This window comes from Podarcis bocagei (genome assembly GCF_964188305.1).
Source record: "Podarcis bocagei genome assembly, chromosome: 2".
NCBI lineage: Eukaryota > Metazoa > Chordata > Lepidosauria > Squamata > Lacertidae > Podarcis > Podarcis bocagei.
The window spans coordinates 58,162,568-58,184,865 of record NC_138126.1 but is presented as its reverse complement, the minus strand read 5'-3'; the positions used below and the strand labels follow the sequence as shown (position 1 = coordinate 58,184,865).

Sequence of the window (22,298 nt, the reverse complement as noted above, 5' to 3'; positions counted from 1 at the left end):
TTCTTACAATGGGAATCAATTGGGACCCTATAGATTTCAAAGCCTCTCCATACTATTGTACAGAACGAGATGAGAAGTGGGATGAGACTCCTGGGATGAGATGGTAGGAGGTCACATGTTATTCTAATATCAGATACACGCTCACCTTGGAAGTGAGAACAGAGAACAGGCAGGTTATATTTGTGAAAACATAGCTGATGGCCATTGGGGATAGTATTTTGCATATATTTTGCAGCAGGCTCAGTTATCTGAGCGAGCCTTTGTGTGCCCAGGATTTGTGGGTGTTTCCAAACGCCCTGCCATTGTTTTATTGTGATGCTTCCTGAGGTGCAGTGAACATGGTAATCACAGCCTGACTCACACACCTGTACGAGAGACAGAGCGACCTTTTTATAGCCCACACTGACCGCCACCTCTGCCTTCGGGTTCATCCCTCCCGACAAAAGCTCTGCCTGATTCTAGGCATCCTAACGCAGGGACCGTATCCCAGAGCATCCGTGTGACAGAGTAATTAGCTGCTGCTCCTGAGAAGCCCTGAGGATGTATTAATGCTATAATTAATGTAAATTAATATATCATTATCACGTACAGAGCCCATTGCCAGGAGAGAGGGAGAGAGCTGAACACGGCTAGCTATCTCATTTGCAGAGAGAGGACGAGCCTGTTGCCAGGGCTTTGCTCATAGATGTCTCTGGCCCAGTTCCCCAAAAGCAGAGCAGCCTTCTGAGGGAGGCTTGCATTGCATTCAGCAAACTAGCAGTTTGAGGAGGGTCTTGCCTTGGCGATGCCAGTGCAAAATAGTTCTGTCCTTTCTCCTATAGCTTGCAGCTCCTGCTGCTGTGCTCTGCTGCCTCATGCTATGTTCGCCTCAGTTACAGATTTGACCCCAATTCCTGTGGGTAGGAAGACCACAGGATCCCTCTGAAGACACCTGAGACCATGGCCATCTGTCACTTAATTTCAGGAGCTTCCCTACAGATATGCCAGGCCAAACTCCTCCTCCCTCCTTCCCTAGTTAAATGCCACTAAGAATGCATTGCTGGAACTGGGCTTTTGGTGGATGGAGCCGAAGAAACAAGAAGGACTTGCAAGAAGAGGGTTTCTATTTAGCAGGGTCAGTGGCAGCACTCGGCATCTGCCAGGGCTCCCAGAACCTTGGCACTGCTGAATCATCATCACCATCACCATCACCACCACCACCACCATCATCATCATCATCATCATCATCATCATCATATATTTATACCCCAGCCACTCTGGCAGCTCCCAACACAATCAAACATCAAACATTAAAAACTTCCCTAAACAAGGCTGCCTTCAGGTGTCTTCTAAAAGTCAGATAGTTGTTTATTTCCTTGATATCTGATGGGAGGGCGTTCCACAGGGCGGGCGCCACTACCGAGAAGGCCCTCTGCCTGGTTCCCTGTAACCTCACTTCTCGCAGTGAGGGAACTTCCAGAAGGCCCTCGGAGCTGGACCTCAGTGTCCGGGCTGAACGATGGGGGTGGAGACGTTCCTTCAGGTATACTGGGCCAAGTCCGTTTAGGGCTTTAAAGGTCAGCACCAATGCTGAAGACTGGGCTGGGCATCCCTTAATTCCCCCTCCTCTGGCCTGGCACTCTAAGCACTGCCCATTGGCTAGATCAGAGTACACTTCCCCAGGGCCCACTGTGTCCTGATATTTTGAGAAGGTAGCAGGTGAATTCAAAGCAAATCCTCACAGTGTTTTTTGGGGAGGTGGTTGTGCACTGGCTTTCCACCATATAACTGCCCTGAAAGTCACAGAAAATCCTATGACTTGACTGCTGCTCTGGGCTATGAAGCTGATGTGGTGTAGTGCTTAAGAGCGGTAGATTCGTAATCTGGGGAACCGGGTTCATGTCTCCACTCCTCCACATGCAGCTGCTGGGTGACCTTGGGCTAGTCACACTTTTCTGAAGTCTCTCAGCCCCACTCACCTCACAGAGTGTTTGTTGTGGGGGAGGAAGGGAAAGGAGAATGTTAGCCGCTTTGAGACTCCTTAAAGGGAGTGAAAGGCGGGATATCAAATCCAAACTCTTCTCTTCTTCTTCTGGGTTGGTTTGGTTTCTGAAGTTGCTGAGCTGTGGTTTGTGAACAGCATCCGTTTAGTGTCCTTTTATGCTACATCCGCCTCCCTCCTTCTCCCTGTTCAAGCAGAGTATCACATGACTCCTCTGCCTTCCTGCTACTTAAAAGTGGCAACAGTGGGAGTTGAAGAGTGGGAGACTCAGATATGCGTCTTCCTGTCCACCCCTTCCACCCCTGCTCCCCTTATAGATTATTGTTCCATGCCAAATGTAGATGGCAGACTCCCTAGATCACACCCACACATGCACATACCACCATTTCTTTTCCTTTCAAGGGAAGTCCCTTTGAACCAGGCACTTGCCAAATTGCAAAAAAAAAAAAAAGAGGGACAGAAATCATGCGCACCTTTTAAGGGAGGAGAAGGTATAACTGAAAGAAAGAAAGATGTGTGGGTGGGAAACAAAGAAGAGGGGTGATAAACAGTGGGGGAAATAGCATCCGCACCATACATTTAAAGCACATTTAATGGCACACACATTCACACATGGCTTCCCTCAAAGAATCATGGGAACTGTAGTTTACCCATCAGAGAGCAACCATTCCCAACACCCTTAACAAACTACAGTTCCTAGAATTCTTTGAAGAAAGCCATGTGCGCTAAATGGACTTTAAATGTACAGTGTGTAGATGTTGCTTAAAATAAAGCAATGAAGCAAGAAAACCCATAGGAAGTAAAAAAAGAACAATGAAAGACAAAAGAGGCTGAGCCGAGAAGGTGCAGAGAGCGGCAGTTAGATCTGATTAAGGGGAGCAGGGCACAAAGGAAATAAAAAGGGGTCATCTTTTTTCCCCCTTCCTCATGCTCTGATGGTGTCGTGCTGGCCGTGGGCAGACAAAGAAAGCAGGACGCAACATTCAGAAAGATAACCAGCTCAGCCGGCTAGATGGCTGTGTTTTTAATAAAGGAATCATTAGCTAAACTGACAGCCCAAAAGGTGGGTAAATAGCAAAGCAGGGCAAGGAGTTATACAAAGTGAGCGAGGGACAGTTGGTGAGATAATTAGGGAGCTTATTAAAAAGATCCACAGATAATTTGGCTACAGAACCCTCTCCGCAGAGTTCTGCACTGGCAACAAGAACACAAAGGCATTTTATTAATAATTCTGGGTTCTTCTCACTGGCTGCTGTCCCCTGTGGTTTGTGTCCCCTCCAGGCTGGAGGAGACCGGAGTGCTCTCTCTGCCTCTGATTCTCTCCCTGAATCCCCCAGGACTGGCACAGAAAGCAACAGATTTGATCCAGCTGAGACACTGTATGTCTAAAGCAGGCAGTGGATTAACACCTTCCCTGCTTCTCTCCAGCCCTCTTTGCTTCCCAAGAGTGAGTTGGGCAAAGGCTGCATGAAAGGGAAAGGCTCACTTACAGCAGTGGAGCGCAGACCCTCTCAGGGGTTCAAAGAGGCCTGGACCACATCCAGCTTTTGAGACCTCTGCTCAGAATAAAAATTAAAAATGGTGAGTCTGTATGCAAACAGGATAACACACACACACACACACACACACACACACACACACACACACACACACTACTCAACATCCAAAAGCTGCTTCCTTCCTTGTTTCAAACCAAGTGCAAGAAATAAAATTGATCTGCAGGAGAGCACATCTGAGAACTAAATATACAAGTTGAATGGGAGAAATTTGCACTCCTCAGATTCTCCAGTATTTAGGCTGCTATCCTAACTCCACTTACCTGGGATCAAGCCTCACTGAATTTAGTAGAACTTATTTCAGAGTAGACATGGTTAAAATTGCACTAGCCATGTTATGGGAATTGCATTTTTTAAAACATGGTTTGTGGGGTGGGGCTTTTTAAAGGGAAAACTGCCCAAGGGTATGAACTGCCCAGGGGTATGTAATTGATAATTTGCCTGCAAAGCATGCACCACTGTAACACACATTTTCCCCATGTCTGCGTACTGCACATGCTTTCTTGTTTAGAGTCACATTTTATGACATTTAGAAGCCTGCATGGAGTGGGAGAAATCCTCAGAACTGGGACTTTGGCAGCACTAATGCAAAGGAGTTTATAGAAAAGATTCACATGAGGCGTCTTGAAACAGGGCAACAAAGCTTTACTTGGAGTGAGGGATATAAAAAACAAGTTGTCACAGAGCCACACAGTACAACAGGCCTACAAGCCTCAGCTCACAGTCTTCTTCGTACACAGACAACATCAGATTCTAGAACGACCACTTTTTATGCTATTTAAAGAAATACAGTGGTACCTTGGTTTACGAACTTAATTCATTCTGGAAGTCCGTTCTTAAACTGAAACCGTTCTTAAACCGAGGCGTGCTTTCCCTAATGAGGCCTCCTACTGTCGGTGCCCTTCCACCGTTCGGATGCCGTTCTTAAACTGAGGTAAAGTTCTCAAACGAAGACACTATTTCCGGTTTTGCAGAGTTTGTAAACCAAATCGTTCTTAAACCGAACTGTTCTTAAACTGAGGTACCACTGTAGTGGCCTAACACAAAAAAACCGCAGCCTCCGAATTTGCAGAAAAAGAAGACAGACGGGAATATAAAATTGTACAAATAATCATGTTTCCCCCCCATATGATCTTTAGTAATAATAATGATACTAATAATGATGACTATGCTTCAGCACTGTGCTTCCTTCACCCCGCAACAACTTGGGAGCCATCCCAAGATGTACCCAGCTGTGGGGCAGACAGCAGGAAAAAGATGCCTCTGTACTTGGCATCCCACCCCAAAAAGAACAACAACTTTGGAACAATTCCTGCTATGGGGCATGCAGCAAGAACAGGGAAGTGTTGCCATATCCTCCCTTACCCTCACCCCAACATTCAGCTGAGGCCCATCTCAAGCAGTTGCTTCTCTCCCTCCCACACTCCCATATAGAAATTTTAAAAAAGCTTGCCACCACACAAACATATTCAAGAAGTCTGCCAACTGTTCCACGTGGCTGGTAGGCAGCAAAGCAAGCACAGTAGTTCCCATGCTTCTTCCTCCGCTCCAACACACGCACACACACTCAAAAGCTTCATACTTGTTTGATGTAGCTGGCAGGTAGCAAAACAAACACAGTAAACACAACAACACACCAGTCAATCCCCTTGTTTTTTCCACTCTCTGTCCTGTTTTCCAGTCACTCCTCAGTGGGGAGATTAGGTCCTGTTGTTTGCTCTGCAAGACCAGGAAAGCAAACAGGAGGTGAATAAGTCCCAATGCTTCTTCTCTCCCACTCACCACCCATTTTGAAAAAGCCCACCCATAGGCAGTAAACTGTTTCCACCCTCTTTTTTCAAGGAGACCCTCCATGGGCAAAGCCCTCTCAACTCTTTTCCATCCTTCACAATCCATTCCTGTCCCTTCATTAAAAAAAAAAAGTTTGTTGCCTCTCCTGTGTCTTAGTTACTTACACTACTAGTCTAGTTAGAATAGTTGCTTATACAGTATCACTCTTCTCTCCTCCCAGTTTTGGCTAGAGTGGTAAGTTTTGCATTTTATCTACAGCTGTATTCTCGTTCAATCCATCCTATCCATTTATCCTTCAGAACCTTGACTATTATAAGAACTTTTGGGGGATGCAGACAAGGAGAAGCACTAGAGCTACATGAACTCTCCCCTCATCCACTTGACTTCAGAACCTGTTCTAGTGCTTTGGATTGGGGCTACATTCACCTCAGATTGGTTTGGGAGACCTTCACAATATTAGGAAAACCAAAGCTACAGTCCTCTCATTGACTTCTGCCCGGAAACCAGAACAGCTGTAAATTTCTGAGTTTTTCCCCACATAGGTACATAGTAGCCAGCCAAGAGATTAACCCTACCAAATTTTGGATCGGTAGATCCAAAGTTTTTCCTGTTTTAAGGTTCAAAATGACCATAACCTTTTTGTAAAAAGACAATGAGTGAATAATGTCCCCTAGGCACACTTGCGGTAATGGTGGAATTATAATTGCCTAGGTAGGTAGCAGTGAAGGAATTCTAGGCAATGAGGGAAGGGGGAAAGGAGAGCTTCCCATTCTCCTCTTCAAAAGGCCTTCCAGGCAACAAAATGTGGTGAACGCCATCAGTTCTTCACTGTGGTTTTGTTTTGTTTTTTGCAACCAAACATTCTCCAAAATAAAAGAAAAACAAATGGCAGAAGGGCCTGCCTCTGACTCCAAGCTACCACTTTGGCTCACAGAATGATCCAGCACAAACTTCCTGCCACAGAGGAATGTGGGTCATAATACTTCACAGTCATAATATTGGGGGGGGGGGGGTAGGCCTTCTGCTGAGTCATTACCATTTAAAACTCTTTAATATAACTATATCTGTATCAGTTAAACAAAATTTTTAAAGCATTTTGCCAAATCACGATTCTTACTTGCTTAAGAGAGCCAGCGTGGTGTAGTGGTTAAGAGCGGTAGTCTCCTAATCTGGGGAACCGGGTTCGCGTCTCCGCTCCTCCACATGCAGCTGCTGGGTGACCTTGGGCTAGTCATACTTCTTTGAAGTCTCTCAGCCCCACTCACCTCACAGAGTGTTTGTTGTGGGGGAGGAAGGGAAAGGAGAATGTTAGCCGCTTTGAGACTCCTTAAAGGGAGTGAAAGGCGGGATATCAAATCCAAACTCTTCTTCTTCTTCTTCTTAAATGTTCTAAACTGTGAATGTTGCATTTCAGTCCGATGTACATAAAAACAAGTTGCAGAGCTTAACAAATGCTGAAATTGAGGCCTCCTTTGAGCTTGAGGCCCTCCTGGCCCTGCTCTGATAGTCCCTGGTGTGGTATGCATACACACACACACACACACACACACACAGAGAGAGAGAGAGAGAGAGAGAGAGAGAGAGAGAGAGAGAGAGAGAGACTTTCTTGTGGTATCTTCTTTTGCTTGCCTCATGTCATGATAGAACTAATTAAATTAACAAACTACCCTTCCTTTCGCATTGTCATAGTGCAAAAGGATCGCAATTTGGGGTCACAGGAGGACAAGCAGCCAGCTTTGTAGTAAAGTGTTGCCTCTGCGGCACAGCTTCTATATAATTCCTAATATGGCTGCCGTGAGGAACATCAAGCCCCCTAGATGTTGCTGGATCCCAACTCCCAATAGCCCTGGTCAGCATGACCAAAGGCCAGGGATGATGGGATATGTAGTCCAATAACAGCAGGTTAGAGGGTGGGGGCACAGGTTCATAGGGATGTTAGTTTAGTGGAGGGTCCATAGTTTCATGGCAGAGCACATGTTTTCATGCAGGCTATCCCAAATTTCAGTTCTCAGTACCTCTAGTTAAAAAGGATTGACTAGGATGTGATGTGAGAGCCTAGAAAGCCAGTTCCAGTCTCTTGATGAGCAAACTGGGCAATTTTTCTGACCTGGTATAAGGTAGCTTCCAATGTTCCTAGATGTTCGCACATGAAAATATCATGTCAGAATGGTTCATCCATGCAGTATTCTGAGTGACGACTACACAATGAACACCAGAACTTCTCAATTCATAGATTGGTTAGGGGTGTGCTGCATGCGAACGACCCATTTAAACTCTTTTACACATTTTGCCCAGGAGAAATATCCCAAGAGCTGTCCAGCGGAAGCCAAACATTACATTGGAAATGACTCCATGTATGTGAGAAGCTATTTATGCATTGTAAACTATTTTCATTATTCTTGTAACTATCAAGTTACAATAAAAGAGATTCTGACTAAACATCAGGAAGAACTTTGTTGTGACAGCAAGAGCCATTCAACAGTGGAACGGATTCCCTCAGGAGGTGGTGAACTCTCCTTCCGTGAAGGTTTTTAAGCAGAGGTTGGATGGTCATCTGTCATGGATGCTTTAGCTGAGATTCCTACAGTGCAGGGGGTTGAATGAGATGACCCTCAGGGTCCCTTCCAATTCTACAATTCTTTGATTCTAGGATGATTTATTAAATTCCTATACCACCCTTCGGCCAAGGAGCACAAGGTTGGTTTACAATATAAAAACGCAAAAATGCACACCGTAGTACCATACCCTCATGCTACCTGACATCAGATCTCTAGAAAGAAGCACTGCGCTTCCAAGATGCTTCCAGCCTTTAGCTCATGGCTCACTCTGTGTACCTATCTGCTGTGCCTGTCTGTGTTTACCTGCCTCAGACTGCTGACACACATACACAATCTACAAACACTGGTGACTTACTCATTCTAATAATCTAATAATTAATCATTTAACAATAGGGTCCCATCAAGAGACACCCCTTGCCCATCCTGGACTATTAACGAACATCAGCATTCATTTTGTCAAATCCTAGAGTGTGATCAGCCTTTGCTTTCAGTCAAATCCATGGCAATCGTCCACCCACAGTAAACAGACAGCAGCCGTACAACTGTATGACAAAGCATGCGTTTATTTCACTCCCTGGGGTCTGAGTTTGAGAGCAGTCTCTTCTACCTTCTCCACAGAGACTCTTTACTCAACAACAATCTCAATGTTCAAATCTATGCCATCCTGATTCAGGTTGCTAAGAGAATAGGTGCCGGAGGTTTTCTGGAAGCTGTGGTGCCGCCAGTTACTTTGGATGATCTGGGCTGCCCTTTGATACTTCTTGTACCGTGTTCTCATAAGCCACATCTTAAACATTGATTGCAAGAGGACAGAAGCTTTCTCAGACCAAATGTACGTTGATAATGCCATTGCCCTTTTCTCTTCTCGTCTCCGGAAGGAAATCATGCGCCACCATTTCTGGACCAACCATGCACAGACGATGGCGTGTTGCAGGCTACGGCGGACTAGAGTACCACGCCACCATTTCTGGATGGTAATAGCAGCCTAAAAGTAGGAAACAATGACTCAGGTGTCACTACAACATAAACAGAAAGGGGCCGAGGCACAAATCCCTTTCCCTGTTAGTTTTCTCTCTCATACAAGAATCAGTCATATTGTGTCAGACATTTAATAGTTTCCGTCAGCCAAACAAGACACAAAACTGAAAAGATGCAAACTGGATGTTGAAAATGCTCTTTTCCCACCTGTGTCTAACAGCTAGGCCACAACCTTATAGTTCTCACTAAAAAAAACAACCTACCTGGAAGCAGGCATGGGGACAGTGCAGGAAAAGTGCTTAAGAACGTAAGAAGAGCTCTGCTGGATTAAGCCAATGGCCCATGCAGTCCAGCATCTTGTTCTCCCAGTGCCCCCCCCCCCAGATACCTCTAGGAAGGCAAAATTGCCTGTATAGAAATTCTGGCATGTACCTTAACTTCCTTTTTCGAAGTTTCTGGCACTGAAGGTGGTGGTGACGTTGGCGGTGGTGGCGGCGACGTTGATTTTTTGCGAGCCTTATGAAAAGATGGCCAGAATAAAGAAAGAAAGAAATATAAGCATAGAGAAGGGTCTATAGGACTGCTGAGCCTTATGCTACAAGAGCATTCAAGCTCTTTACCAATGGCTGCCCTTCCATTTATGTAATTTTGCAATTGTTGGGTGCAAAAGGCCAGCGCTTGACTAATGAGCAAGAGGGTGGTGCAGCAACTGACTACACTACATCTTGCTTTTTATGAAAACCAGTGCTTACTTCCTAAAAATAGATGTGTGGTTCAGGCATGTTCCAGAAGCTAACTGTTCCGTTGTTCCATCCTAATTCCAGAGATTGTGTGGGTTACTGATGTATCTGAATGTGCCTACTTCACAGTGTGCAAAGCTCGCCCTAGCCCAGGCTCCCCACCCTCACCAGCAGAGAAGCGTCATTCAAAGCTGGCACTGTTGCTGGTGCTTTGCGGGCACCACCGCACAAAGCAAATAAGGAAGGCTGGTGGGGTGTGGCACCAGCAGGGTGGTGGCACGGCAAGTCCGGTTTCAGCTCAAGTGGTTAAATTGAACAGGCCACCCCTGGTTTCACCCTCCTCTCCTCCACTATCATAACTAAAACACGGCCAACTGCCCCAGCTGTTGTTTGACTTGGGGAAGAAAGCTCCCACTGATACCATTGGAGACATGAGGATGGCAGTACAACAAAGGACTCAGTTTCTGATCATAGTATTTTGTGTAGCGTAGGACACTTTGTGGGGACGCGGGTGGCGCTGTGGGTTAAACCTCAGCGCCTAGGACTTGCCGATCGCATGGTCGGCGGTTCGAATCCCCGCGGCGGGGTGCGCTCCCGTTGCTCGGTCCCAGCGCCTGCCAACCTAGCAGCTTGAAAGCACCCCCAGGTGCAAGTAGATAAATAGGGACCGCTTACTAGCGGGAAGGTAAACGGCGTTTCCATGTGCGGCTCTGGCTTGCCAGAGCAGCTTCGTCACGCTAGCCACATGACCCGGAAGTGTATGCGGACGGCGCCAGCTCCCGGCCTCTAGAGTGAGATGAGCGCACAACCCTAGAGTCTGTCAAGACTGGCCCGTACGGGCAGGGGTACCTTTACCTTTAAGACACTTTGCAAAGGAAGATTGGCACGCGGCAGTCAACTTACGCAACATTTTTTGCAGAAAGCAATCATCTCTTTCAGGGAAAGCCCATGTCTCGAGGGGAAATGATGATCTGCTTCTAGCAACTGAAGCTCTCTTAGAATCGCAACATCGAGCTGGGTTGTAAACTCTGATGTCATAATGAACACGCCGACACTCCCCTGCTCTAACTCTCACTAGTTAAGAATGAGTCTGTCAGATAGGATTTGTCATTGCTTAACTGGCTGGGCTAGAGAAATGTCACTTCTGTGTGTGCATGCACCATGGAAACAGGAGGAAGTTTTCCTTCTGGAGCCAGTTTTTTTTAATTGGCAGAGAAGGCTGAGCTTAGGCGAGGGATGTTCATACAAGCAAGCAACTGCACCTGCCAACTGATGGCACAACAACCATCCTTTCCCCCCTTCCTGTATGGCTGTGGGCGCACCTGGCTCAGTGTTGTTTTCTCTTTCACACCCATGGCCAGACGCAGTTGCACTGTTTGGGTCAGACTTTGTGGTGGGCATCTGGGGTGCTGCAGTCTGGGTGGGCCCACAAACGATGCCAGTGAATGAATGGCAGGTTCTGGGGGGTGGCTGTGGTCAGCCATGTTGTGTAACGGAACAAGGCAGGGCACCCTCCAAAGCTCTGCCCACCTGGCATTTTCATTCCCCCACCATCTTTCTGGGTCCAGAGGCATTCTGGGGTAATAAATATTTTGGGCAGCTGGTTCAACACAGCACTTGGCTGGCCGACCAAGTCTAGGACCAGGCAGCGAAACGACAATGCAAACCAGAGACACCTTGGCCAGCCTGGCTTACAATATCTTCTGACAAGCCTGGCCAACCCTGAGGTTCTGCAAGGTGGCTAGAGCCTGTCCTTCCTCTCAAGCCGGCCCCATCCACACCACTGAGATATTGTGGAAAACTCCATGCAATCTCATCTCTGGCCATCCAAAACCTTTAGCAAAAAGGAAAGGGAACCCCTTGCACCAGGGCCATCTTTACCCAGGGGTGCAAGGGGTGCGGGGCACCCAGGCACCAAATTCTGGGGGGGGGGTGCCAGGTGTCCGCTGCTGAAGCCACCTAAGCTCTTAACTATCTACCTGTTATGAAATAATAAATAATTTTGATCAAGCTAGAAACACAAAATACGTATATATCTAGGTATCACCGAAATGTATACCTACTGTTTCACGAAAGGACTTTCGACTTTGTGCACTCATTTACCAAAGACGCGCTGCGCCAGAGGCGATACTTGGCATTCAGAATGGCGGCACTTGTCAGACGAGTCAACAAAGGCACTTGTCGTTCTCATTGGCGCTGTGCACGCGAAATTAACTCTTACAAAATATTATGTTACGTATTGTATTGAGCTGCTATGTGGCAGCGGGGTGAGTCAGCGGCACCTTTGACACGACTGATCTCGCACCTTCCTGCCGGCTGCATGCAAGCTGCGCGAGATCAGTCGTGTCAAAGGTGCCGCTGACCCCGAGCAAAACATTGCAAATTGCGTTTGAATTTCATCACTTACAGTTCAAATTCATTTAGAGAAATCGTTTAAAAAAATGTTTATTTTCGCTAATTGTCGGCATTTTCTTTGACTAACTACTTAGTACTTAGGGCTCTTCTACACATGCGTTTCAGCATGCAATTTTAGTTTCACATTTCCGCAAAAACGCACCTAGAGCACACACACACACTATGAATTCCACGAGCTGCATTTTTTCTTCATTTTACGACGAATGCCAAAGTTAATTTGGGGGCTAAACTAAATTTGGGGGCGCTGGGCGGATCTTTCCACCCCGGCGGCGCATATCACAAAGCTGATCGCCAGCAACACAAGCACTTCTGCTTGTCTGATGGAAGTGATCTGCCTTCTCCTCCCCCTGGGGGCTCTTCTGGGGGCTGTCTCCTGACCCTCCAGAGCAGATCTGAAGGGGCATGTGGGGATGAGAGGGGGGGAGCCCCACTGCATGAGTGAAAGTCCTTGTGTGGACTTCCACTGGTGGGACTGGTTAGTTAAATCTGTCCTTACCTAAAGGAGTCCCCCAGTATGTAGAAACCACTCCCTTATATGTTGGGTAGCTTTGCTTTGCTTCCAAATTTGTAGGCACACAAACACCTATTGGAACCTGTGGGGATAATTGTAGCCTAATGCAGTATGGAAGTGGATTTACCTGATCTGTGCTTTCCCTTGGATAATCATGGAATCCGAATACTGTAGAGCTGGAAGGGAACACAAGGGTCATCTAGTCCAAACCCCCTGCAATGCAGGAATCTTTCACCCAACATGGGGCACAAACAGGGGGTTGGACTCGATGGCCCTTGTGGTCTCTTCCAACTCTATGATTCTATGATTCTAAGAGTCTCATGCTATGGCTCTAAAGACAAGTTGGTGACAAGAGATAAATTGTTCTCACTAAAGTCTCAGTAACTGGTAACTAGAATTACTTTTACAGATCTTTTTTAACATTTGAACAAAAGAGCTACTTAGTCCCACCCCCCGGGTGTTACAGAGGCAATCTACCATAATTACGATCATAGCTGTTAAATAAACAACAGTCCATTAGCAAGAGAGAAATGGCTGCGTTATTGTAGAGGTCTTAAATGGCCCGGAGTTTTGCACTGAGTCTTGCAAAAGCCCCGTTCTGCAAGGGGTTATGAAATTATAACATCATGCTAATAATTCTAAAATCAAGCCTGGCAGGTGTGGAAGATTGTTCCCATTCCCCACAGCGTATACAGTTAAACACGAGGCTTTAGGTCAAATGCCCTTGACACTGCCGGTGGGGAGTCCTTGAAGGGCAATTTGCCATCTCGGGTGCCTTCTTGCCGCTATGGAATGTAATTTTCTGCTTAAAATTTATTTGTGCATGTTAATTATGCAGCAAGGTTTTGACACATCCAGAGCTGTGAAGTGTGTTCTGGTTCTCAACTCCGAAGAGCCTATCAGATGGCAGGGCTTTTTCCTCTAGCCTGCCTCTTTTGTAGTCTGTATTTTTAACAACCTCATTAGTGAGGATTTCTCCCCTTTGAAGATAATGAGCATTACTGCAGAGCATCTGGACCAAGTGGAGAGTTTGAGTCGCAGACTGCAGCAGCACCATCCGCAGCTCTGGGTGCACATTTTCACTGCTGGTAGATTATTTGACTTGCTCTTCAGTTTTTCCTCTTTCGGAAGGGCTCTTAGGCCAGGCACAAAGGCAGCAGATTAGCTTTCTCCCTGCACAACATCTGCTTGTACATCACTGTGATCTACATCAGTCGTAGAATTGTGTAGCCTGCCTTGCAGCTCTTACAGGAACAGATCTGCAACAACCTTATTAGTGAAGCCTCCCTTCTGCTGCCTTTTACATGAGCTACGTTATAGCATCCATAGTAACCATAACCGTACTGCTTTGTCTGCTCTCGTTTGGCTTCAGACTGTAATAGGTGCTTGTCATTCTCCCTCCTAATAATATACTGGAAGCTTTTACCCCACGCAACCACTTCTGCTTAAATTCTGTGATCTTCCACACTAACATTACATATTAGACATTTCCACAAAATTCCTTCCGGCTTTTACATTTTGTCGTTAGTATGTTTGCATCATCTCACAAATTCCCTACTAATTAAAGGTAAAGGGACCCCTGACCATTAGGTCCAGTCGTGGCCGACTCTGTGGTTGCGGCGCTGATATCGCTTTATTGGCCGAGGGAGCCGGTGTACAGCTTCCGGGTCATGTGGCCAGCATGACTAAGCTGCTTCTGGCGAACCAGAGCAGCGCACGGAAAGGCCGTTTACCTTCCCGCCAGAGCGGTACCTATTTATCTACTTGCACTTTGACGTGCTTTCGAACTGCTAGGTTGACAGGAGCAGGGACCGAGCAATGGGAGCTCACCCCGTTGCAGGGATTCGAACCACCGACCTTCTGATCGGCAAGTCCTAGGCTCTGTGGTTTAACCTACAGCGCCACCCGCGTCCCTTCTACTTACCTGAGTTTATTACATAACCTCACATCATGTCTGATATCTAACTTGTGGTATATCAACCCCTTTCTCTGGTAACCTCCTGGTGAGACAACTGCAATATTTTACATGGGGCTGACTCTCAGGAAGTGCAGTTCAGAAACTGCAGTTAAGTTAGAACAATGGCAGGGAGCTGGTTCCAGCCCGTAAGCCAGATCCTTACCTCCCTTATCTTCCATGGGCCAACTTAAGCTGATGGACAGCGCCACCCACCTATAAATCACCCAACATCACAGTGATGTCAGGTAATCTGCTTTCCTTTGCCTGCGTGGTTTGAGATCAAATCACAAGCAAACAATCACACCCTAGGCCAACCCCAACCTCTCTCACCACCAAAGGAACACAAGTGAACAACACAAGCAACGCTGACACCAAACTCTACATACATTAAACATAATAGAAACACTGCCACCCGACCCCACCCCTATCCATCTTCCCTCTCTCCACCCCCCTTTCTTTTTTCTTTTTTCTTTTCTTCTCCCCCTAATGCCTCAACAAATGAAACGGATTTGTAAAAATGTTACATAAAAAAAAATAAAAATACGAGGCACTATACTTCTGTAAAACAAGAAAATCCTGAATAAAATAAAATAAAAAAGAAGAAAGAAAAAGGACAAACAAAAAAAGTAAAAATAAATACTCTTATCAATAAAAAAAAAATTGCATGGGCAAAGGCACAGCGCATTTCAGACACTGATGACCAGCTAATTGTCAGTGCTTGTACTGATAGTGATTTTCTGGTTCCCAGTGCTGCAAACCCCTGCCCTCCACCTGACATCCTATATGACATTTGGTGTAGGCCAGGTGGGTGTGGCTTGGCCGAAACAGCCTTGTGGGGAAAATTGGGGAGGCGTGCCAGGCCTAACTATGTCTACAAGTTCCCCGCCACTGGTTTAGATTATGGCTGGTAGACAACAAGCTGTGCTGGGAATTAATATATATATATATATTTCACCACTACTTTGCTGACGCCACTGGCTACTAGTGTGGTTCTGGGCCCATTTGAAAATGCTGATCTTGACCTTTAAGGCTTGCCAACAGGGACCTGGAGGAGGGCCTGTCTCCACATGTGCCTGGCCATCGATTCTCACCAGAGGTGCTTCTTCAGATTCCTCCATGGCTACTGGGGAGAATAGAGGGCTTTCACTGAAGATGCCCTGGCTCTGACATGGCTCACATCCACCCTCTCACCGAGTGGTGAGGCAAGAGCGGGGCATTACAAGCATGAAGTGTTGCAGCTCATCTTCCTCACCCACGGGGCAGAGAAGACAAGTGCCAAGGCCTTGTGGAATGCCCCCTCTCTCCCTAAATTTGGCGAGAGTGGGGGCATTCCACCTCACGGCAGAAGTGGTAATGGCAGCATATTCCTGTTTTGCCCCAGGTGGAGAAAGGGGATGGACTGCCCCGGCTTCCTTGATTTCATTCTTCATCAAGATCTCCACAAGTATTTTAAAGAGGGGGACAACAGCATGTCCTCAGTACTGGATTTATTTTGGTGCCCAGGATCACCAGCCACAATGATTATTGGGGTTTCTAGCTTGCTGGACTCAATGTCCTCTTTGACATATTTTGTAGGTGAGCCTCTTCTCTGTGGAGAATGTATCGGCTCAACTGCTGTCCGCTGTCCACTAGCTTTTGACCCCTTTGGCCAACATAGCCCATGTGGTTTGCATGGTACTCACAGCAGAGTGTTTGCCTTCTCTAAATCAGGGGCAGCCAACCTTTCAGCTGAGGTCATTGAGAAGATCTTGGACACAGTAAAGAAGGTGCAGAAGCTTGATCCTGAAAATCCAAGCCACTCTCTCATAGCTTTGAAGCTTCTCCTTCTCCCAGAAGTTTTGCAGGACCTGAATTCCAACTGTTTTCATGACAGCGCAGTGGCCTACGGCTCTGCTTTGCTGCACAGTGAGCGCATCGTACTGTGTCGTTTTTTGCAGAGCCAGAAGCCGCTCCCCTCCCCTTCTAGTCAGTGCAGGGGAGAAGGACAAGTGTCACTGCACAGCATTCCTGTGAGGCAGGAGTTTGTTTGTTTGGCGGTGGTTTCTGAAGAATAAAAGCACACCATTAATCTGTAAGATATAGTTCCATAACGGCTTGGAGAACGGCTTCAGACCACAAGGGAAATAATGACAGTGTAAAATAATGACCGAAAGTAAACTATTCCAGCCGTTGGTCACGAATGCTCTGGAGAGACTCAGGCCTCGGTCGTAACAGCTTGTTTTCAGCAACCTTTACTGCATTAGAGCTAACAGCTTTGGATTTCTTTGCACCACATCATCAAGGAAATATAAGAAATATCCTCAGGGTTTGCAAGCTCAACAGGTGAAGATATCCATTTCTTTGAAGCTCCATGCATCATCTGTTGAGTTTCTGCCTGCCACATCCCTGAAAGACCCAAGAGTTTGACAAGAGAAGGTGGCAGACATATAGATAGATGATAGATGAAAGATAGATAGATAGATAGATAGATAGATAGATAGATAGATAGATAGATAGATAGATAGACAGACAGACAGACAGACATATGTTGCAACCTGCCTTGGGCATTTTTGGTCAAAAAGCAGAAAAAATATTTCAAATAACTAAAGAGACATGTTAAGTAATTTAGATTTGGTGCAATTCCTTGTTTTGGAATATATAGCTCTGTGTTATGTGCATAAATGCTGGAGTATTGATCAATAATAATAATAATAATAATAAACCTACTACTTTATATTTACAGGAAAATTATTCCTAGGGTTTCCATATTTTTATAGTCCTTTTTACAGGAGCTTGATCAACAGATACTACTTTAGTAGGTGATAATGGCCCACCTGCTGATGCCTTCATATATATGCTGTTAATGCAAAAGAGTAGACCAGACATCTTCTTCTGAGAGTTGGCAATTCTAGTCCTTCCTTTTTGTTCAGACTCCTTAGATATGCTCATAACTTGGTGTTTAAACAACTCTTTGCTAAGATTGCCTTAGAGAGGAGGGTTCCCCCTCCCCTTTTCTTTGACCATACCCCTGGGTACTCTATAAATGCACACATACTATGTTACTTTCTTATACTGAGTTGCATTGTATATGTGTGTGTGTGTGCATGCATTGCATATGGTCTGGGGAGGGGGCGTTAATTTCTGAGTCTGCTTAATAGACCGGATGCAACATTTCAGTTTCCACGGGGCTGGAGTGAGCAAGGACATGCTGATAGAGGAATAAGATTCTCAGAAATGTTCAAAGGCCTCTTCCTGGATGTGTTGCAAAAAGTAGTGTATTTTGAGAGTGCTTGATGTGGTTGTTTCGTAGTAATCAGATAGATATGTGATATTTAATATAGGTGAGGCAGGGTGCCCCCCCCCCACAGCCTAAATTGCAACATTTTCATAGTAAAAATTCAAAATGATTTCAGAATTGGCATTCCAAGATGGTCATCCTTGAGCAAGCTCTCATATTAGGAGGCAGGTTTCTATTAGCTTTTTTCTTGTTGAAAAGCACTGCCTTTGAGCAATATCCTGCAAATGTGATGGACATTTGTACCAATTATGCATGCAGAGAGCTAGGGAGGCTGTCAATAGGATGCCTTATGCATACATTTGTTATGGCTGCATGTGCAGTCATGGTTAGAAGTGCTCCTGCGTGTGTGACAATCAATGCCATGCCTCTTCCACATGCCAGGAAAGAAGGATTTTACAAACCAAAACAAGATGCTGACAATCTAGAGAGGCTTGTTATTTTGCTGTCTCCAATTATAAAGAGTCTATAACTTGAAACTAATGGGAAGAGTGGCTCATTGAGTACAACACATAACAGACCCTGCTTTATTTTTCTACTGTTGTAGCTCGGTGTGATTTAGCCTAGTTCCTTATAAAGGGCTAACCATGCAGTCAGTCATATGTAGGTCAGAACATATAGTAGGAAACATGTATCAGATTTTTGTATGAAGCTGCTACCTAATTCACCATCATCTTATCTTGCCACTTGCAATCCACCTCCCATTGAGGCCAGTGGCAAATGCCTATTGATTTGATCGAGATTAAACCCCAGGGTTTTAGCTATTGCAGCTCCAGAGAAAATGTGTCCAAAATGCCATCCATGTATTTATGAGTTCACATCTGTCTGTAAGAAGCTGCAAGAAGCTCACAATGAAAGTCCCCATTAAATGCCCTATTCGTCTCAGCAGGGGGTTAATTTCAATGGTCCAGGAAGATGATTTAGGCCATTTCAACACCGCACGACATCACACTTCTTGTATTCTGTGTGGCTCAGACGTTAGGTGCCCACCGAACATGTGTCACTCTGTGTCATTTATTCTTTGTGCGCTCCAAAATACAGTAGACGTTTGTGCAAAGATTTTCACTGCATATGAAACAGTTTAAATCCATAGTAAAGAAACATCAGTGTAGCATTGATGTGTCATAAATGATTAGCTCAGACAAGGCAAATAAGGTCAACCATGTTAACCGCTGTTAACCTAATGCCTTAGAAATGGGTTGCAATATTAAGGATATGCTTTCAACAGCAAATGTTTTAATCCTGGGTGGCTGGTGCAACTGGTGGAGTGGGAGGCAGGGAGCCCGGAAGTAGGTGGAGCCAGCCAGAGTCAATGGCAGGCAGAACCAGCTAATTCTAGTTTTGCTCCTATTCGCCTTCCTTCTGAGTTTTGCAAGGGGAAACACAGAGACTGAAGAAAAGGAAGCTGACAGGGAGTGCTCTGGGCTGGATGTAAGCAAGAAGGCAGGCAGGCAGGTGAGGGCTGGCTGAGGGCAGGCTGAAGCTGGTGGGGCAGCATCCCAATTGCCCTAACGGACCAACCTGCACTGGTTTAAATATTAGACCATCAGTATGTCCCTCTACTGGTACAGATACATCTCGGTGTGGTACAGAGCATATCATTTACTCTGAATGTGAGCTCTGATTTTTAGAGAACAATTTGCTTGTCTTCATATTCACACCAAAAAGTTAGGAAGTATGTATGCATTGCCTGCTGAAGGTTCAGATGCCAACTTATGCAATGCCATCTGGGTACCTGTGCCTTGTAGTTCTTCCATTCTCTTCCTCATCTCATTAAACCAGATATACTGACAATGATCAATTTTGTTCTAAACACCAAACCATGGTTTGCATTGACTACAGTTTAGAATTTGAACCACAGTTTGAGAATCATATAGAAGGCAAACCATGCTTTAATTTAGAGCTTCTTGTGCGTTTTCATTTTCCATCCTCTCTGGACTCAGCTTCTTAAATGCATGTTGCTCATTTCCTTCACATGGTGAAGCAGCATCTGAAGGCAGAAGGATATCTATAGCTATGGCATGTCAAGTCAGATGTCATGCCAAACCACTGGCAGCAGAACCCATAGTTTGAAAACCTACTTCAAGCAGTGGTTTCTGGTTTGTTGGTTGACTGCAAATGCTTTTTAAGTCAGTTCAGGCCCCAAACTAAACCATAATTAAACTTTGTTAACCATGGTTTGGTCTGATTTCTAAATTGAATTTTCAGGGTAGAGTTGCTCACATTAAGATCTGGGAAACATGAGGTTTATGAACTGCCTCCTCTTTCAAATGTCAACAGGAGAGTCTTCTGGGGCATTATGTTTAAATTATCACATTTCCCTCTACAGAGCAGGTAGAGTATTCTTCATCATCACTGCTGCTTCATAACTATGCTATTTCTCCTGTTGCCACTTATGTGTTGCTCATCAAGTTGTTTCCTTCCTGCCTTCCTTCCTTCTTCTCTTTCCCTTCAGGTGGCTAACCTGCTGCGACTATTCCAGATCCCCCAGATCAGCTATGCCTCCACCAGTGCCAAGCTCAGCGACAAGACTCGCTACGATTACTTTGCTCGCACTGTCCCACCAGACTTCTACCAGGCAAAGGCTATGTCTGAGATCCTGCGTTTCTTCAACTGGACCTATGTCTCCACGGTGGCCTCAGAAGGCGACTATGGAGAAACAGGCATCGAAGCCTTTGAGCAACAAGCCCGGGCTCGCAATATCTGCATCGCCACCTCTGAGAAAGTGGGCCGTTCCATGAACAAGAAGACCTTTGACGGGGTGATCAAGGCCCTGCTGCAGAAGCCCAGCGCAAGGGTGGTTGTGCTATTCACCCGGAGCGAAGATGCCCGAGAGCTTTTGGCAGCCGCTCAGAGGATCAACGTGTCCTTCACGTGGGTGGCCAGTGATGGCTGGGGTGCTCTCGAGAGTGTGGTGGCTGGCAGTGAGCCAATAGCTGAGGGAGCTATCACCATTGAATTGGCTTCCTACCCGGTGCAGGAATTCGCAGTGTACTTCCGGAACCTTGACCCCTACAACAACAGCCGAAACCCTTGGTTCCGGGAGTTCTGGGAACACAAGTTCCAGTGCAGCTTCCACAGCCAGAACTGTAGCCGCTTCTCCCTGAAGACAGGCAAGTTTGAGCAGGAATCCAAGATCATGTTTGTAATCAATGCGGTCTACGCAATGGCGCACGCCCTGCACAACATGTACCAAGCGCTGTGCCCCAACGCCACCAAGCTCTGCGACCCCATGAAGCCTGTGAATGGCAAGAGGTTCTACAAGGAATTCATGCTGAATGTGACATTTGATGGTAAGCCGAGGTTGTGCTTTGGGGTGTGGGAAAATAAAGGCTTGGGGTGTGATGGGAGAAGAAGGGTGCTGCTTCAGCCTAAGGTGGTCAGTGAGGCCTCATGGCAATTTCTCATATTATATGGGGGGAATATGCGCTTTTCTGTATGGGCACATACAGCACAATGGGAGGGAGGAGATGTGGGGTTGCTCCATTTGGCCAGCCAAAATGCTTGCCCTGGCAGAATGCTTGCTTTAGCTTGATATCAAATTCCTTCTAAGGTTGTTGGTTCTGGGTCTGCATGCAACTCTGATCTGCTGTTGAGAAGGGAACAAAGCTTAGCCTGAAAGTTGCCTTTCTCCATTTCTGCTCCATCTCTTGACCAGCAAGCACTCACAGTGGCCTTATAGCACACAACCCGATAAGGAGGAGGAGGAAATGGGGAAAGTCCTCACAACATTGCATCTTCCCTAGACACGGTGTTAATCATCTAACTAGCCATTTCTTGCCTGTTTTCTCTCTCTAAAGGGCAGCCCTGAAGAGCCCTAATCTAGACTGAGATTGCAAGGTTGGTGGAGGGAGGCTTTAACACTGTGGCTCTTCTGAGGCCCTTGTCTAGATCAGGGGGCTTGTGGCTGCTGTTTAATAAAGGAAAAACAAGCACATGAAGCCAGTCATGTGACTACAGTGGTACCTTGGTTTACAAACTTAATCCGTTCCGGAAGTCCGTTCTTAAACCAAAGCGTTCTTAAACCAAGGTGTGCTTTCCCATAGCAGCGGGGGACTCAATTTACAAATGGAACATACTCAACAGGAAGCGGAACATGTTCTGCTTCCAAGGCAAAGTTCACAAACCAAAACACCTACTTCCGGGTCTGCAGTGTTCTTAATCCAAGTTGTTCATAAACTAAGCTGTTCTTAAACCAAGGTACCACTGTACTGTCACGTCTAGATTGGTCCTTAGGGCTATTCCACCCACAGGTATGCTGAGCCTATACAAACAAGTACAGTAGGGGCAACAGACACACGTCTGTAACATCACAATGCCTGGGAACATGAAATTATGGGTTGAAATAACAAAAATGAAAAGAAAAACAGCAGAACAGAAAATGTGAGCACATTTAGCATGTTCAAACAGATGATTATGGCACTTGCAACTGAAACTGTAAGGTCAAAAGGGACAAAGCAACCTATTAGGCTTTGGTTCATTTCTAACATGTTGTCCTGAATATCCATTTTGATTTTTGTAATTAAAAATAACCAAA

The 22,298-nt window shown here is 45.9% G+C and overlaps 2 protein-coding genes across 2 annotated transcripts in view; one reads left to right on the top strand and one right to left on the bottom strand.

Moving 5' to 3' along the window:
• The window catches only part of GRM2 (glutamate metabotropic receptor 2), an 86,414-nt gene that overhangs the window by 51,029 nt on the left and 13,087 nt on the right, over positions 1 to 22,298 (top strand). The window contains exon 3 of the mRNA XM_081177692.1: positions 20,217 to 21,054. Within this exon, the coding sequence (XP_081033818.1) occupies positions 20,217 to 21,054 (838 nt within the window). The remainder of the gene's footprint in view (positions 1 to 20,216; positions 21,055 to 22,298) is intronic.
• IQCF6 (IQ motif containing F6) lies at positions 8,430 to 10,656 on the bottom strand. The gene is made up of 3 exons (XM_081178194.1): positions 10,508 to 10,656; positions 9,297 to 9,380; positions 8,430 to 8,871 (listed from the first exon to the last, which is right to left on the bottom strand). Exons 1-3 carry the CDS (start codon positions 10,640 to 10,642, stop codon positions 8,512 to 8,514), a joined length of 579 nt encoding a protein of 192 aa, XP_081034320.1. The 5' UTR covers positions 10,643 to 10,656; the 3' UTR covers positions 8,430 to 8,511.